The sequence below is a fragment of the Molossus molossus genome, unplaced genomic scaffold (assembly GCF_014108415.1).
Source record: "Molossus molossus isolate mMolMol1 unplaced genomic scaffold, mMolMol1.p scaffold_m16_p_2, whole genome shotgun sequence".
Classification (NCBI taxonomy): Eukaryota; Metazoa; Chordata; class Mammalia; order Chiroptera; family Molossidae; genus Molossus; species Molossus molossus.
This window is the reverse complement of record NW_023425355.1, coordinates 139,597,978-139,614,611: the sequence shown is the minus strand read 5'-3', so window position 1 is coordinate 139,614,611 and position 16,634 is coordinate 139,597,978. Positions and strand designations below refer to the sequence as shown.

Below are 16,634 nucleotides of genomic sequence, written 5' to 3'. Positions count from 1 at the left end.
ACATCATTATAAATAGAAATAGTCACTTTTAATTTGATACTATTTAAAATTCTGTTCATATAACCTTTATAAAAAAAATGTAAAATTAACACATTAGCAGCCTCCAAACTGTCACTTGTTTACTTTTATGCTAATAAACTCAGTAGTATGATTGACTCTTCACTACCAGGGGTAAAAATTGACTCTGAAATGGTCATAGAGCAATCCATTCCTTTTATTGTACGAGATAAATAGATTTCAGCAGGAAGGATGAAACATTCATAAAATACATTTTGTTACTGAAAATTTAGTCATGTCATTGAACTGATAGAAACTGTTTCATTTCAGATGGATATCTGAGACTGTTTAAGTATTAATCCAGTTTTTATTATAAATGTTTTTCTAGATTAACAAAACATAATGCATTGTTTTAAATTTCTTTCGTTTTTTTTATTTTATCTTTATTGTTAAAAGTATTGCAGATGTCCCTCCCTTTTTCCCCCATTGACTCCCTCCTCCCCACTCCCAACCCCCTCCTGCTTTTCCCACACTATTGTCTGTGTCCATTGGTTGTGCATGTATGCATATAAATTATTTGGTTTATCTCTTACCAAACCCCCACCCTCCCATTCCTCTGAGGTTTGTCAGTCTGTTCCATACTTTCATGTCTCTGGATCTATTTTGATCTACCACTTATTCTGTTCCTGCTATTCCATAAATAAGTGAGATCATGTGGTATTTGTCTTTCTCTGATTGGCTTATTTCGCTCAGCATAATGCTCTCCAGGTCCCTCCATGTCATCTCAAAGGGTAAGAGATCTTTCTTACAGCTGCATAGCATTCCATTGTGTAAATATACCACAGCTTTTTTTGTCTTGTAAATTACATTTTAAGGCAGGTACATTCCTTTTGTTTATCAATGAACGAAAGTTGGAGAGTGCACATTGGATCATATTTTACTTCATTGCACAAAGTATGTAAAGTGTCTAGCCAATATTTCATTTTATTTTTCCAATTTTTATTAATTTTTTTTGTTACAGATGTTTCTCCTTTCCCCCCACAGACACCCTCCTCCCCATCCCAACCCACAACGCCCGAAACATTGTTGTCTATGTCCACTGGTTATGCATACATGCACATAAGTTCTTTGGTTCATCTCATCCAACCCCTCCGCCCCTCTGCTCTGAGGTTTGTCAGTCTGAACCATACTCCTTTCTATGTCTCTGGGTCTATTTTGTGTCTAGCTAATATTTTAAAACTTCGTCTATTGACCTAGTTCTGTGAGCTCCACATCATTCACACTCCATCTCTCATTTGCTGAGTAATTTGTAATTCAGAGAAAGGGAGATGTACCCATCAGAGGTGCAGCAAATCTGAGACTGCTGGAGGGGAAGAGAGTGAAGACAGGAATATGAGGGTAGACAGGAATAAGGGTCTCCTCAGAAATGGTTCTGTTCTCTCTTCCCTCCTCCCCTCAACATGCCCCTGCTCCAGGACTAAATGGTAGATCACTAGACCACTCAAATACTCAGTTGCAAAGTTTTGTTATAAAACTATGAAAATAAGCATATGGTAAGAAATTTAAATAACATAAAAGAACCATCTCACCTTCCTTTCTTACACCCTTAATCCCATTTGGGCAGACAAAAGACTGCTTACCTTTGCAGACTGCTTACTTTTCCCAAGTAGTATATGTTAAGGAATGCCTTCCTTCTTGTCCCAATAATCAAACTAACAAAACCCACCCACAACCAAATATAGCAGCATACTACACTGCATGATAGTGAACCTTGCTTTTTGTTCTTTTTACTGTGCTCTTTCTCGTGCATGCAGAACAGTGCATAATACAAACAGTTTACAGACTAATAATGAAGTCGACACCCATGTAACTACACCCAAGTCAAAAAGCAGCACTCCAGGAGCTGCCCGTGGACCCTCCCCAAGCACGAACCTCTCTTTCTCCACTGGAGGTAACATTACCCTGACCTTTAAGATAATTTTCTTGTTTGTCTTCATAAGTTTACCATCATTGCATCAATTTCTAAAGAACATTTTTCATTTTTTTTGTGTGTTTTGCTTCTGAGCATATTATAAGTGAAATCATTCTGTATGCAGTATTAGGTTTTAGAGCCATCCATTTGTCACCAGTAGCTTTGGTTCATGCCTTTCATTACTCTATGATATCCTTGCATATGGCTATATCAGCTTACTTCTCTAGTCTGATGGACATCTGGGTTACGTCCAGGTGTGGAGTATTACAAACAATATTGCTGTGAACGTTCCTGTACATGTGCACCAGTTTCCCCAAAGTTCTGCTCTCCCCAATTCCCCTCCAACAACTGGTGGGAAAACGACTTTCACAGAGGAAAGAACAGTGAAATGGACTCTAGACTCTAGTTCACACTTGGCAAATTACTTAATCTTTCTGCCTCTCCATTTGTTACCTCATATGGAAAATGGAGGAGAGGGTAGATTTGTTCAGATCTAGAAGGCCTTCCAACACTTGGAAATGTTTATAACCACATTTAGAGCTAGTGATAACATATAGACACCCGAGGCTAAAAGGAACCCAACTATCTCGTATTCCCCACTTCCGTATGTCCCTGACTTCCCTTTCTGTTTCATATTTTCCTTCTTTTCCTCTGCACTACCTTCTGAATAATTTTTCTAACATAGTCTGATTTGCTAATTTGTTCTGCATGTCTTTGAGTCAACTGTTAAACTCATTTGTTAGGTTTTTTATTTCAATGTATTTTTAGTTTCTACAAATGCTATTTGGTTATTTTATGTGAATAAATAATTCCTTGTTTCCTTATGTACTCAGTTATTTTGTGGGTGGCTCATCTTCTCTGAACAATTACTTGTGAGATTGAGATTGATACAAGGCCTAGAATAAACTTGTGTTTGGAGAGAGAAACATCAATGGTTGCCCCAACCTGGGATCAAACCCGCAACCTAGGTATGTATGTGCCCTCGCCAGGAATGAACTTACAACACTCCAACCAACTGAACCACCTGGCGGGGGCTGGAGAGAGTGTTTTATGTTTGTTTCTGCCAGGTGCATAGGGCACTACTGCTTCAGGTTAAATACACATGCCCTGGGGGAAAAGCAGTATCAGCGTTCTGCTTATCTCCCTGCATTCCACTCTTCAGAGTTTGGCTGGAGACTTTATTTTTATCTTTTCAGCTTTTTGAAGCCTTTAAAAAAATATTTCAGTTATCATTTTAAGTTGCTTTATCAGGAGAGTAGATCCAAATAAGTTAGGTAACATATTACCAAAAATGGAATTTCTGAAAATCATGCTCTCATAAATTAAATTAAATTATTTTGGCATCATTTCTAAATCAGTGTAAAGAGTTACCTTATTGTTTTGACAACTGCATAGTATTCTACGGTTCAGGTATATATTCATTTATTTACCGTACTCCTAGTGATGGATATTTTGATTCTAATTTTATTATTTATAAATACTACATAAACATTCCTATAAAATCATCATTGCTTACATGGGCAAGTATATCCTCAGAATAGATTTCTAGAAGTGATACTACAAGAGTAAAGAAATATGTATTCTAGTAGCTAGAACAACTTTCCCTCTGAAGGGGTTGGACCACTCACTTTATATTCTCAACAATATTGTTTCTGAATATGTATATTTAAAAATTTAATCCTCTGTCATGTGTTAAATTTCTTTTTCCAGAATTTGTCTTTATTTGTTTTCCTTTGTTCAGAGTACAGAAGTTTTAAATGTAATCAATCTTTTCCTTTATGATTCTATGTCCACTATGATATTTTATTTATCTAATGTTCACATTCATATCTAGTATGTGTTCAGTAAGCACTCAGTGAATTCACTTTAATAGTTATAATAGTTCCAAATAATTTTAAAAGGGCCTGCAAAATATAAATATTTACTATCTAGCCTTTTACATAAAAGTTTGCCCGGGACAGAGGTAAATGTTAAATAAAATTATAAGGAAATAGACAAATCCAAAAGGAAAAATAACTTGCCTGGCCTCTCCATTAGTGCCATTTAAAAAATAAGGAAGGTGGGAATTATTCTAAATAAAAAGACCAGTAAGAGATATAATAATCAAACACAAGTGTAAACTTTGATTGGATCCTGAATAAAGTAACTATAAAAAACATTTTTTCCCTGGCCAGTATGGCTAAGCTGGTTGTAGCATCGTCCCATATACTGAAAGTCTTTAGGTTCAATTCCAGGTCAGGGCACATACCTAGATTATGGGTTTGATCCCCGGCTGGGGCACCAAAAGAAGGCAAGCAATTGATACTCTCTCACACACATCTTACTTTTTCTTTTTCTCTTTCTTTTTCTCCTTCCTTCCTTCCTTCCTTCCTTCCTTCCTTCCTTCCTTCCTTCCTTCCTTCCTCCCTCCCTCCCTCCCTCCCTCCCTCCTTCCTTCCTTCCTTCTTTCTCTCTCTATCTCTCTGTCTCTCTTTCTCTCTCTCTCTCTGAAATTAATAAGCATATCCTGTGAGGATTAAAAAAAACATTTTTGTGAAGTCAAAGACATCTGAATATGGACTGAACAGTAAATAAGATTAAGTGATTTGTATTAATTTTCTAAGTGTAATAATGGTATTTTGGTTACATAGGAGAATGTTCCTAATTTTAGGAGATTCCTGCTAACATAAGAGTGAAGCATTATAATACTTGCAACTTTCAAATGATTCTGCAAAAATGTATATGTACATGTACACAAGCACAAACAGATGAAGCAAATATGATTTTTTTGAAAAGGGACAACAGTTGAATTCATGTGGGAACTACAGAGATAATCACTATACTATTCTCTGAATTTCTCTATATATTTGAAAATTTTTACAAATGGAAAAGGGGAGGTTACAAAGGTACATCTTATAGTCATATTTCCATGTAAACTTGCATATATTCATTCAAAAAATCTTCAAGAACATACATGCCAAAGTGTTAAATTTGATTATAGCTCAGTAGCAGAATCAAAGGAAATTGTTAGTTTCTTTAATATTTCTTTTCACAGTCTGAGTATTTTATAGGGAATGTGGATTACCTTCAGACAATAGGAAAAATTCTTTTAGAGAGCTCCACATGGAAAACTTGAGGGTGAACTGTTCATATTTGGAACATGCTATGATTCATCATATTTGCTGCTCCTTTAAAAGAGATACCGTGGTACACTGATCCTATAGACCAGAAAGAATGTGTTTTGAAAGTGAGTTTCTTATATTTTCTCTTATTAGGCTTATAAAATTTACAAAATCTTACTACACAAAGGTGTTTTTAGAGGATACATTTATAAGTAATGTCATAATAGTTTTTACATAAGTACGGAAAAGGTAAAGATCCTTTAAATATCATGTTTTCCCAATCACTGAGTTGCTTATATTTTAAAGAACTTTCTTTCAATGTTCTTTTTCATTTAAAATAGCACTAATACAAAAACGCAAATGCAAAAAGGAAACATAGACACTAACTTTCACTCTTCTTTCCAGAGCTGGAATCACCAAATAACGATTATCTTCTAATACATCATCTTCATTGCAATCCAATGTTTGACTCTAAAAAAAACAAAAATACCAACACTGAAATTTTGAAATAAATTGAAAATTCGTAATATTAACAATATACAATTAAATATACAATTTATCCAGTCAAAGGTCAGTTTTCTATGTTAGATACTATTTCATAAAAGACAAAATATATAGTTCCTCCATCTTCTTATAACTAGAAAAAAGTATATTACCATTATTAGCATGAATGTAACAGTTGTATACTGCTTCAAAAAGTATCAGCTTACTAGATTTTTATTAAATCCTAAAATCCCTAACTAGAGAAAATAAGAATTAGCCTCATTTTACTAATGAAAAAAATCGAGGCTCAGAGGTATTTTATATAGATCTGAAACTTCAGGGTATTATTTTCCTTATGCCCCAAATCTTAAGTCATTATGAACCGTTGCTTGTTTGAATAAGGCCGTTTCACTTCATTTCATTCTTTAATTAATCTAATATTATCATGTTTATTGATATAAAAGGATTTTCAGGAGTAATAATAAGTTAATTTACAGTATTTTTGTCCCTTGATTGACCTCCAGATACACTATATTCAAAAGCATAGTCAATCTGTATGACATCTATTGAAAGGACATTCAATGTATACAGTCATGTGCCACATGACATACTGGTCAACAACGGACCACAACTGTGGTTCCATAAGAATGATTTTATTTTTATAAGATTATCCATTATAAAATGGACCTGAAAAGTTTCTATCGACTAGTGACACTGGACCCATTATAACCTTGTAGGGCAACGCATCATTCACATTTTTGGTGATGCTGGTATAAACAAACCTACTACACTACTAGTCATATAAAAGTATAGGCACATGTACATGGTACAGCACATACAATTACATCCAGTACGTAACACTTGATAATGATAACTGTCACTGGCTTATAGATTTACTACACTAGACTTTTTATTGTACTCCATTTATAAAAAGTTTGTTGTAAAACGGTATGCCACATTACACTAACAGCAGCCTCATGCATCACGTTTACCAAGTCTCCCGATTGTATCATTTTATCTTGTGCTCAACTTAATCTCACGTTGTTTTATAAATTTAGTGTAGCCTAAGTGTACAATGTTTCTAAAGTCTACAGTAGTGTCCTTGGCCTTCACATTCCCTCACTTCTCACTCACTGACTCACCCAGAGCAACTTCCAATCCTGCAAGTTCCATTCATGGTAAGTGCCCTGTAGAGGTGTACTATTTTTTATCTTTTATATTTTTACTGTACCTTCTCTATGTTTCAATAAGTTTAAATACACAAATACTTACCATTGTGTTACAATTGCCTATAGTATTCAATATAATAACATTCTGTACAGGTTGTGGCCTAGGAGCAACAGGCTGTACCACGTAGCCTAGGTGTGTAGTAAGCCAGACCACCTGGGTTTGTGTAAGTACACTCTGTGATGTCTGCACAACAATGAATCATCTAAAGACACATTTCTCAGAACATATCCCCATCGTTAAGTGGCATATGACTGTATTTTTAGAAGATTAAATCCATATATTTTTAAAGTTCAAAAAGTTTTCTTTAACTATGAAATCACAAATACTTAAATAGAGGGTCAAAAGCTTTAAAAGCACTCAAATTTTCTAAAATGGCACTTAAAGTAATACATAAAAAGTAAACAGGACTTACTGAATAGTTTATGTTGTCAAGATCTGTTATTTTAAATGAACTCAGGCAATCTGAATTTAAGGAGTCCTTTAAAAGTAGCAGTACTTGTTCTGTCCCAGTTCCAATAAAGTCATCTATAAGTACTGAGCTAATTTTTTCCCACTTAGCAGCGATCTGAAAGAGTGGTTAAAGGAACAGAGAAGGAAAAAAATCAGATGTGAAATTAATTAAAATTTTTGTTGCATATAGTTTTAATTTGCTATCTTCAATCTTATAAACCAGTAATGAAAATGGTAGTATAAACACTAAAAACTAAAATATTGAGGGATCAGAAAACATGAGTTATAACTTTCTAAGTATCAAGGTACTTAAATTTTATATTTTATCAACATTTGTCCAGGGACTGTAATGTTGCTGATTTCTATATTAAAAATGTATTGTAATTTATAAATTCTAATTCTTCTCAAGACTATTTTGGAAATTCTAACATTTCTCATGAATAACTCTAGTGAAGGTTCTTTCTCTACCATGGTTAATTTAAGGATGACCCTCACTCCCATAAGCCTTGGTGGATATATACAGGGTAGGGTGAAAGTAGATTTACAGAATAACCTCTGTTTCGGTACTCACAACTGTAAATCTACTTTTGCCTCACCCTGTACTTATGAGCAAAGAATTCAGTTGTAATAGGTAACTAGAAGGTACCATGAGACACTTTAAGAGCTCTCAAAGAATAACCTTTAAGAGTCAAGATGACAAAAGGAGATTTGACTTTGGGTGGTACACAATTTGGGTGGGAATGCAGACTGGTGCAGCCACTATAGAAAATAATTTTTAAAATTTTTAAAAAGAATCAACATGGCCCTGGCCGATTTGCCTCAGTGGTTAGAGCATTGGCCCACGGAACAAAGGGTTTGGTTCCCAGTCAAGGGCATGTACCTGAGTTGCAGGTTTGATTCCAGGCCAAGGTTAGGGTTGTGCAGGACACAACCAATCGATGTGTCTCTCTCACATTGCTCTCTCTCTCTCTCTCCCTCCCTCCCTACCTTCCTCCTTTCCACTCTCTCTAAAAACAAAATCAATGAAAAAATATCCCAAGTGAGGATTAACAAAATAAAAAAGAGTGAAGATGAACTTAATACTCTAAACTCCGGTTGTGGAGAACATAGCCATTATCAGAGCCATGAAAGGGGAGGGATTCTAATAGTGGGGCATCTAGAATCATCCTAGCCTATTGGAATGATCTGACCAGTTTATACTAGAATGTGAGATCCCAAGTTTAAAATGGAAGATAACTTCTTAAAGGTCCATAAAGCTGAAAGCCTCTAGATTGGTCCCCTGGAAAACTAACATCATGGGGCTCAAATACCCCTTCTCCCTTAGACAGAAAAGCTAAAATTCCCATTCAGAATCCCAGGAGCACAGACACATATCTAGATATAGGAGGGTGGCTTGCAATAGTGCAAGAATGTAAATAAGACTCTTCAATCTATATAACCAAATATCAACCTTTCCCCTATAAGGCTAATTTCTAAAGGAGTGATTTTCCACTTATGCAGGGAAAGAACTTATTTGTAAACCCATGTCCTCTCTTCCTCATACCTCCCCATGAGTATCATGGAGTCCAACAACTCTACATAGAGCTGTGCACTCATACATGTAACTCATACATCTGCAGTCCACAGGTCTAGACTGTCATCCAAAATATAGGCCAGCCATAAATGCAAGGCACATATATAATTTTAAAATGTTCAAGACCCATTAAAATTCTCCAGTAGCAGTGAAAAGGAAAAGGTAAAAGTAACTTTATTATATTTTATTTAATCTAATATATCCAAAATACTATCATTTCAATTCAATATAATCAATAAAAAATGAGATATCTGACTTCCATTTTTTACTAACTCTCTGACATCTGGTATATATTTGACATTTCCAGCACATTCTAATTCAGACTAGCCATGTTTCAAATGTGGAATAACCACATGTGGCTAGTGGCTACAGCATCAGACAGAACACTTCTAGAAACAGGTATACTTGATAGTTATCTCAAGTTTGAAAAGTCTGCTACATAGAATCTTGCCAAAACCTCCAGACAATTTCTACTCAAGAGAGAAAGACTAAGTGAAAAGCCACTCTTATATTTCTCTAGACCCAGCTCTCTGTTTCAAGCCATCACTGGATAAAATATTACACCTTAACTTCTACTACTTATTCTAATTTATGCTTATCTGTATTTAAGCTATCTTTGTAAGCTGCCTTAATTCCTTTATGGAATGAAGTACCAAAAGGATGGTTTTAGGTGACCCCTGTGAAAGGGTCCTTTGACCCCCAAAGGGGTCACGACCCACAGGTTGAGAACCACTGTCTTACAGAGTACCGCAAACAGTAAATTCCTTTCTGAACTCAACGTTAGAAAATATTTTTTCCCTTGATAGTATACGTTCCATTTAATTGTAAAAGCTGCTGTATTTATTTGTTTTAACTGCTAAACTGAGTGCAATTGCTCATATGCAATTACTTCCCTTAACTCTCCTCCCCCTTTATTTGTAGATTCTTAGCATTTATTCCTGCTTATAAAGTAATAAAATATTTTATCCTAAACTATATCCAAAACTCCATGGTTACTGAGGCAATTTAGAAGCACTCAACTTGGCAGATATCAGGGAGTAACCCTGCAGCTTTCAATACAGGGCATTTGCAAACAGTTTATAAGTACACACTCCCTGTGGGGTAAGGCATTAGGGGCTCGGGGAAGTAACTTGTGGAAAGGATGGTGGTCTGTTGTAGAGAAAGAACCCTAGAACACAATTTCAAGGCAAGGAGGCCAACAGTTACAGTTAGAATTACAGGGAGTGACAGTCCCCTGTTCTGGGTAATGTGTTAGCACAGAGCTTTACACTGTCCAAGCAAGGCACCCACTTCAAGGGAGTTAGGACTATATTCCACTGAATAAATAAGGCACGTGGTAACTTATCCAGTTGAATAAGGGATCTTAGGTAGGTCCAAGTCATTGATGACCGCCCTGGCCCTTGTCTAACAATAATAGCTACCTCTTACTGAGATTCTCCTATGTGCCAAGCACTAGGCTAGATGTCATTTAATTTCATTCTCCCCCTCAGAGGCAGCATAATTTCAATTTCATACAGACAGAAAACGGGTTCACAAAAATGAAATACTTTCCTTAAGGTAAGACTAGCAAGTGGCTCAGTTGGGATTTAAACCCGGGTTAAGTGTGTTTTTTTCCATGACCCTGATCCCAGTAAAGGATTATGGGCTATATCAGATGTTTTCCCCCACCATTTCTTGAAAGGAAAAAAGTAGAAAAAGACAGAAAATATTACCTTCCAAATAACCTTCAAATAAAAGTACAATGTACTTTTAAAAAACTGCTTTCAAAATAAAACAGGATGGCTTTGAAATTATTTTCCTTTTGAGGATTTTAGTCCTCTATGTGTAATAGAGGTTGATTACAGTTATATAATCCCTATTACCATAAAGGTAATTTACAAAGCAAAGCCTGATAAAACACAATTTCAACCTGACATTTCTACATACACAAAGTAATGATTCACATAAAAAAATGCCTCTTACACTTTCTAAAATATTTCTCAATATTCTGTATCAAGATGATATATAGTGATAGAAATGTTAATTGAGCTTCTAATTAAATGGCTAGGCATTATTTCCAACTTAAAAGGTTGTATAATGTACTTAAAATATCACTTTTGTTTTATTTTCTTTTTAATTAATTAATTTATTTGTTACAGATGTCCCTTTTGTTTTCTCCATTGACACCCTCCACCCCAACCTTCACCACAGTCATCCACCAAAAAAAAAAAATTTTGGAAGAGACATTTCTGACAAGTAACGATTACTTATCTTGAACTATAAACATTCACATCACATAACTGAATGGGCTGATATATACCTAAAGCCAGGCGGATACAGTGTTACTAAAAATTCAGGGTCAGAGAAATATTATTGGTGCAGACACGCAGTTACAAACCTCCAACTTCCTATTCATTTCTGCACCTTTTTACCTGTTATTGAAAACTCAATACCAAACAGTATTTTAAAGCAATTTCCAAATCTTACATTAAAAGATACAAATACTGTAAATGTGGATAAAATGTGAATGCTTGCTAAGGACAACTCTGAGTTTCAAAATATAACATCATAAAATTCTCTAAGCAAGTTTTTAGAAAATGAACACTTATCACTGGTCTCTGAAGAACAATTATTTGTCTCTTAAGGGACAATGCCACATTTCAAGGAATTCCTCTAGATTTCAATTTAAGTTTAAACAGATGATTGTCAGCTTTGAAAAAGTTGAACTTGCCCAGCTGGTGTGGCTCGGTGGTTGAGCAATGACCCATGGACCAAGAGGTAGCTGGTTCGATTCCCACTCAGGACACATGCCCAGATTATGGGCTGAATTCTCACTGGGGGACATGCAGGAGGCAGCCAATTGATGTGTCTCTCTCATTGATGTTTCTCTCTCTCTCTCTCTCTCTCTCTCTCTCTTTCTCTCTCTCTCCCCCTTCCTTTCTCTAAAAATCAATAAAAACATATTAAAAAAAAAGAAAAAGTTGAAATTATCTGAGTTTTCTAAGAAAGCTTATAAAGTCAAATCACTTATAATCTTATTCTAAGTAAAAATATACATCCAATTATTATCACATCAATAAAAATTAGAGCTATCACATTAAAAGACAAATAAATATGTAATAATTGTAGTTATATATTTCCAAACAACTTAAAGGTTTCATGATTCAAAATGGCAAGGCAAAACCTTTATCAGGCCCTGGCCAGTTTGGCTCAGCAGTTAGAACATTGGACTGCAGAGCAAAGGGTCACGGGTTCGATTCCCGGGTAAGGGAACGTACCTGGGTTTTAGGTTTGATCCCTGGCCCCAGTTAGGGTTGTGCATGCAGGAGGCAGCCAATTGATGTGTCTCTCTCACATCGATGTTTTTTTCTCTCTCCCTCCCTCTCTATCTAAGAAAAACAATGGAAAAATATATTCAGGTAAGGATTAACAACAACAACAAAAAATACTTTATCAGGTAGTATTCCTATAACTCTAACAAAAAAAAGAGTAATATAACATATATGATTTTCTTTTCAGTGCAGCACTGAAAATTGATTTAGATAATAAGATTCCAGGATAAACTCTATGAAGTGTAGGAATGCTTACTAGGTCTAAGACTACACGAACATAAGGACTATGAGATTAAGTACTGTACCTGAAAGTTCTTTTCCCAAACAGCACAGGCACTGGACCTAAAGGATACAATGAAAAGGAGGTCTCTGCCTGAATCCATAAGTTGAACTGCACAAGGATCTCCAAATGGAAGCTGGCACATACTTTTAGGAGTCCCATTTTGGAATAAAATCAGCTGATTCTTTTGAGTAAGGGCAATCAGAGACATTCTCAGCTGGTTGTTGACAAACTCAGTTGCACAGACATGCACACAAGTTATCACACTGCTATAAGCAGGAGGGATAATGTATGCATCAGTTATTACTTCTTTATTTTCAAGGAAGTATACACAAAATCTGGTGTTCCAAAATGCATAATCTGATTTTGAAGACTTGGGGGTGTCTTCTTCCTCAGGTAAACAACATTGCTTTTGTCCTAATAAAACCATACCTAGATTTGCAATCTCCCCTGCCCACTCAATAGAGGAAAAGTTAACAGATACAGTAGCAACTTTGCCAGTTTGGGGAGAGATATAGAAGAATGTTTTAACATGATTCCATATAATTAAAGGGCCATCAAAGACCCTTATGTCATCTTTCAACTCGTGGCCTAGTCTAAAACTCAAACGCTTTTCAAATTTATTGGTACTCTGAAGAAATAGTAAAAAATATTTAAAAACATTATTCTTTTTGTTGCATTGTATCATAATGTAAGGGAGGTTCATTCCAGTTCTGAAATCTGACACACAGTTGCAACATATAATTTTTAAATAAGCATTTTCTTCCTTTATGCTAAAGAATCCAGTGGATTTCTGAACAAATGCACTTGTTTCTCTGTCAAATACCATTCTTCTGACATGTAATATGGGTATTTCTGCAGGCCCTTTATCTGCAAAATTTCCTTTAGACAACTGAAAAACAAGGACTTCGCCATTATAACACAAGACCCTTTCTTGTTCATTGGATGACATTGCTTGTTTGCTCCTCATTCCACAATATCAAGTCTTTGTGTTGGTTCAATTTTCTAATGCAAATTGATTCCATTCGATGCTTTTAAACCTAAAAATGAAATGAGAAAAACTGGTATCAAGAAGGCAGAGTTGAACAGAAAACATGTTTTTGTTAGAGAACTATTACCTTTGTTAGAGAACTATAAATTTTATTAAGTTAACCTTTCGCTTTTTATGCTATCTTAGCGTAACACTTCAAAAAACACATCCCAAGTATTATTTGTGTGCCGCCCTTCAAAAACACCGTTTGCAAAGAACTACATCACAAACAATAACAGAATGTGTTACTAGCAATGCTGTAGGGCTCACCCTGGCTGGTTTGGCTCAGCAGTCAAAAAACATCGGCCTGCAGACCAAAGGGTCTTGGGTTCAATTCCCAGTCAAGGGCACACATCTGGGTTGCAGGTTTGATTCCCCGCCCAGATCCAGGTCATGTGGGAGGCAACCTATTGATGAGTCTCTCTCACATTGATGTTTTGCTCTCTCCTTCTCTCCCTTCCACTCTCTCTAAAAATAAATAAATAAATGGAAAAATATTCTCGGGTGATGATTAATAAAACATAATAATAAATAAAAGCCTTAGGGCTCTAAAGTGACTACAGACATTCTTTCCGGCTCAGGGAATGTCTTAAGGGTTCCCCTTCAGTCTCTCTTTCAAACCTACTGACCTAATCTGGTTTCCCCATTTCCTTCACAATCACATTTCAGTCAGTTAACAATTCAAATTAGACTACTCCCATAGTGCAGGTGCATGGGTCCCTGCTTCCTGAGACAGGAGCTCCTACAGACTCTATGACAAAAATGAAAGCCTAACATGGCTTTAAAAAAAATCTCCACAGGAATAATAGAAATAAATCTTAAATCTTACTTTGTAAAAACAGTGCAGTTTGAAGACCTAAGTCACTATTCTTATCCAAAGTAGAAAAAAGAGAGGATTAAGAATATTATGAACATAAGAATTAAATAATAGCTATAAATTATTCATGCTTATTATATGCCAGGTACAATACACACATTATTTCATTTAATGCTAATGTTATCATCATAATTAGCTAGTTAATATTAATAAAGGAAGAGAGCAAAAGGGAGGCCAAATATCATAAGCATGGGCAGCTTCACAATTCCCAAGGAACCACTGTTACCTGCAGATCACTAGGGGAAGAGATCAAACAAAGGGGAAGATAGGCACATGTGCAGTAAAGTTGGGTGGCGTAAGAAAGATGCTTGCCTGTCAGTCTAGCTTGGGGAACAATGGATTGGCTAGGGGATGGACCCCCCTCAGAAAGGCAGGAAATCTTGAAAGGTGACAATCCCCAGACAAAGAGTTCCTTTTCTCTTGTCCTCTTGTTTGCCTTGTTCTTCTCTTGCTCCATAACCCACAGCAGCCCGTGGGCTCGCCTGCTCTCTCTCCATAGCCATGTGGCCTTAAGCAGCCTCATGGTCCATGACCATGTGGACCCCACACACAATGGACTGCAGCTGGGAACACAAACTAAGCTAGCCAGATGCTGGGCTGAACTGTATTTAATATGGAGCAGAAACTATGGGCAGTGGCCTTAATCCTGGCCCTGTTGAAGACAAGATTGGACTTCCGTGATGAGACAGACAGAGATGGGACTTCGGAGGAGAACCCCCTTAATTTTACATCATCAGTAAAGCTTTCCACAAAACCCCATCCTCCCGTGGGGAACTCAGGAAATTCTTTTCCTCACAGCACCTCAAGCACTCCATTTCCACCAATAACACAACTATTCTTTTAAAGTAAGTATTCTTATTATCTAATCTTTTAAACTAGAAAATCTTATTTTAACGAAGGACAAAAATTTTTACAAGGTTACAACGCTAATCAGCAATGGCACTAGATTTAGAGGAGGGGAACTCTAATTCTGGAATCTATACTTGTAACCACCACACTGTCCTGGCATGCATTCCCTTATCCTAAACACTGGTTGTATAATATTAATAATAAAAAAAAGGCAACTTGAGAGAATTAGTCAAGCAGAATAAAAAACAAAGGAACACACCCTGGCCGGTTTGGCTCAGGGGTTAGAGCGTCAGCCTGCAGTCCCGAGACCCAGGTTCGGTTCCCGCTAAGGGCATGTACCTCAGTTGCGGTTTGTCCCCGGCCCTGGTTGGGTGGTGCAGGTGGCAGCCACTCGATGTGTCCCTTTCACGTCGATGTTTCTCTCTCTTCCTCTCTTTCCCTCCCACTCTATCTGAACAAAAAAAATGGAAAAACGTCCTCGGGTGAGGATAAAAAACAAACAAACAAAAAACAAAGGAACACACCCCCACATTGAACATACATATAAGAAAAAGATGTTGATCTGTCTTTATTCACTGGCTCTATTTGCTGAGTCACTTCTGTAACGGTTACTGAACGCTTAGCTCATGCTAAGCAGAACTGCACACAGTTAGAAAAATCCATGAATACCGGGCTTGTCTTTTACTAGATGTATGACTTAAAGCAATTTACTTAACCCCTTTGTGCCTTACATCCACATCTATATAATAGAGTATAGTAATAGTATCTACCTCACAAAGTATTGGAATCAACTAATACAACCCACTTGAAATAGAACATGGCACAGAGAAAGTGCTCAATAAAGGTTATCTACTATCATTATCATCATCATCATGGCTGGCTCTGGTTTATATAATACCTAACCTTAGAAACATCATATACTTTAACGGTTTGTGAATAATGAAAGGTCCCTCTCTATTATAAATAATTCATATTCTCTATCTTTTCTACTACCTGTGGATCATTTACCCCAGGGAATTCAATTATTTCAGAAATAAATGAAAACTAGGTCATTTACACTTACATAATATTGTTTTCTTCTGTTAAATGAGAAGCAAACTCCAAAGGCTTAGGTTTTGCTCTTTAATTATAAATATCTATCAATAGTCCAATTAGTAAAAAAGTATCACTGGCCCTGGCCGGTTATCTCAGTGGTTAGAGCGTTGTCCTGCGGTCCAGAGAGACCCGGATTTGGTTCCTGTTAAGGGCGCGTACCTCGGTTGCAGTTTGTCCCCGGCCCTGGTAGGTCATGCAGGTGGCAGCCACTCGATGTGTCCTTTTTACATCAATGTTTCTCTCTCTTTTCCTCTCTCTCCCTCCCACTCTATCTGAACAAAAAATGGGAAAAAGTCCCCAGGTGAGGATAAAAAAAAAGTATCACTGAACCATAATCTAGAATTTTAATGTAGCTGCATTTTAGAGAAATGATTGATTTGGAGGAG

The 16,634-nt window shown here is 36.3% G+C and overlaps 1 protein-coding gene across 7 annotated transcripts in view; it reads right to left on the bottom strand.

Moving 5' to 3' along the window:
* Positions 1–16,634, bottom strand: part of FANCB (FA complementation group B) — an 82,923-nt gene that overhangs the window by 61,110 nt on the left and 5,179 nt on the right. For all 7 annotated transcript variants that reach the window (XM_036270783.1, XM_036270779.1, XM_036270782.1 and 4 more), the window contains 3 exons: positions 12,423–13,437; positions 7,196–7,348; positions 5,458–5,541 (listed from right to left, as the gene is read on the bottom strand). In XM_036270783.1, the coding sequence (XP_036126676.1) occupies positions 5,458–5,541; positions 7,196–7,348; positions 12,423–13,367 (1,182 nt within the window). In that variant the 5' untranslated portion in view covers positions 13,368–13,437. Of the gene's footprint in view, positions 1–5,457; positions 5,542–7,195; positions 7,349–12,422; positions 13,438–16,634 lie in introns of those variants that run through there.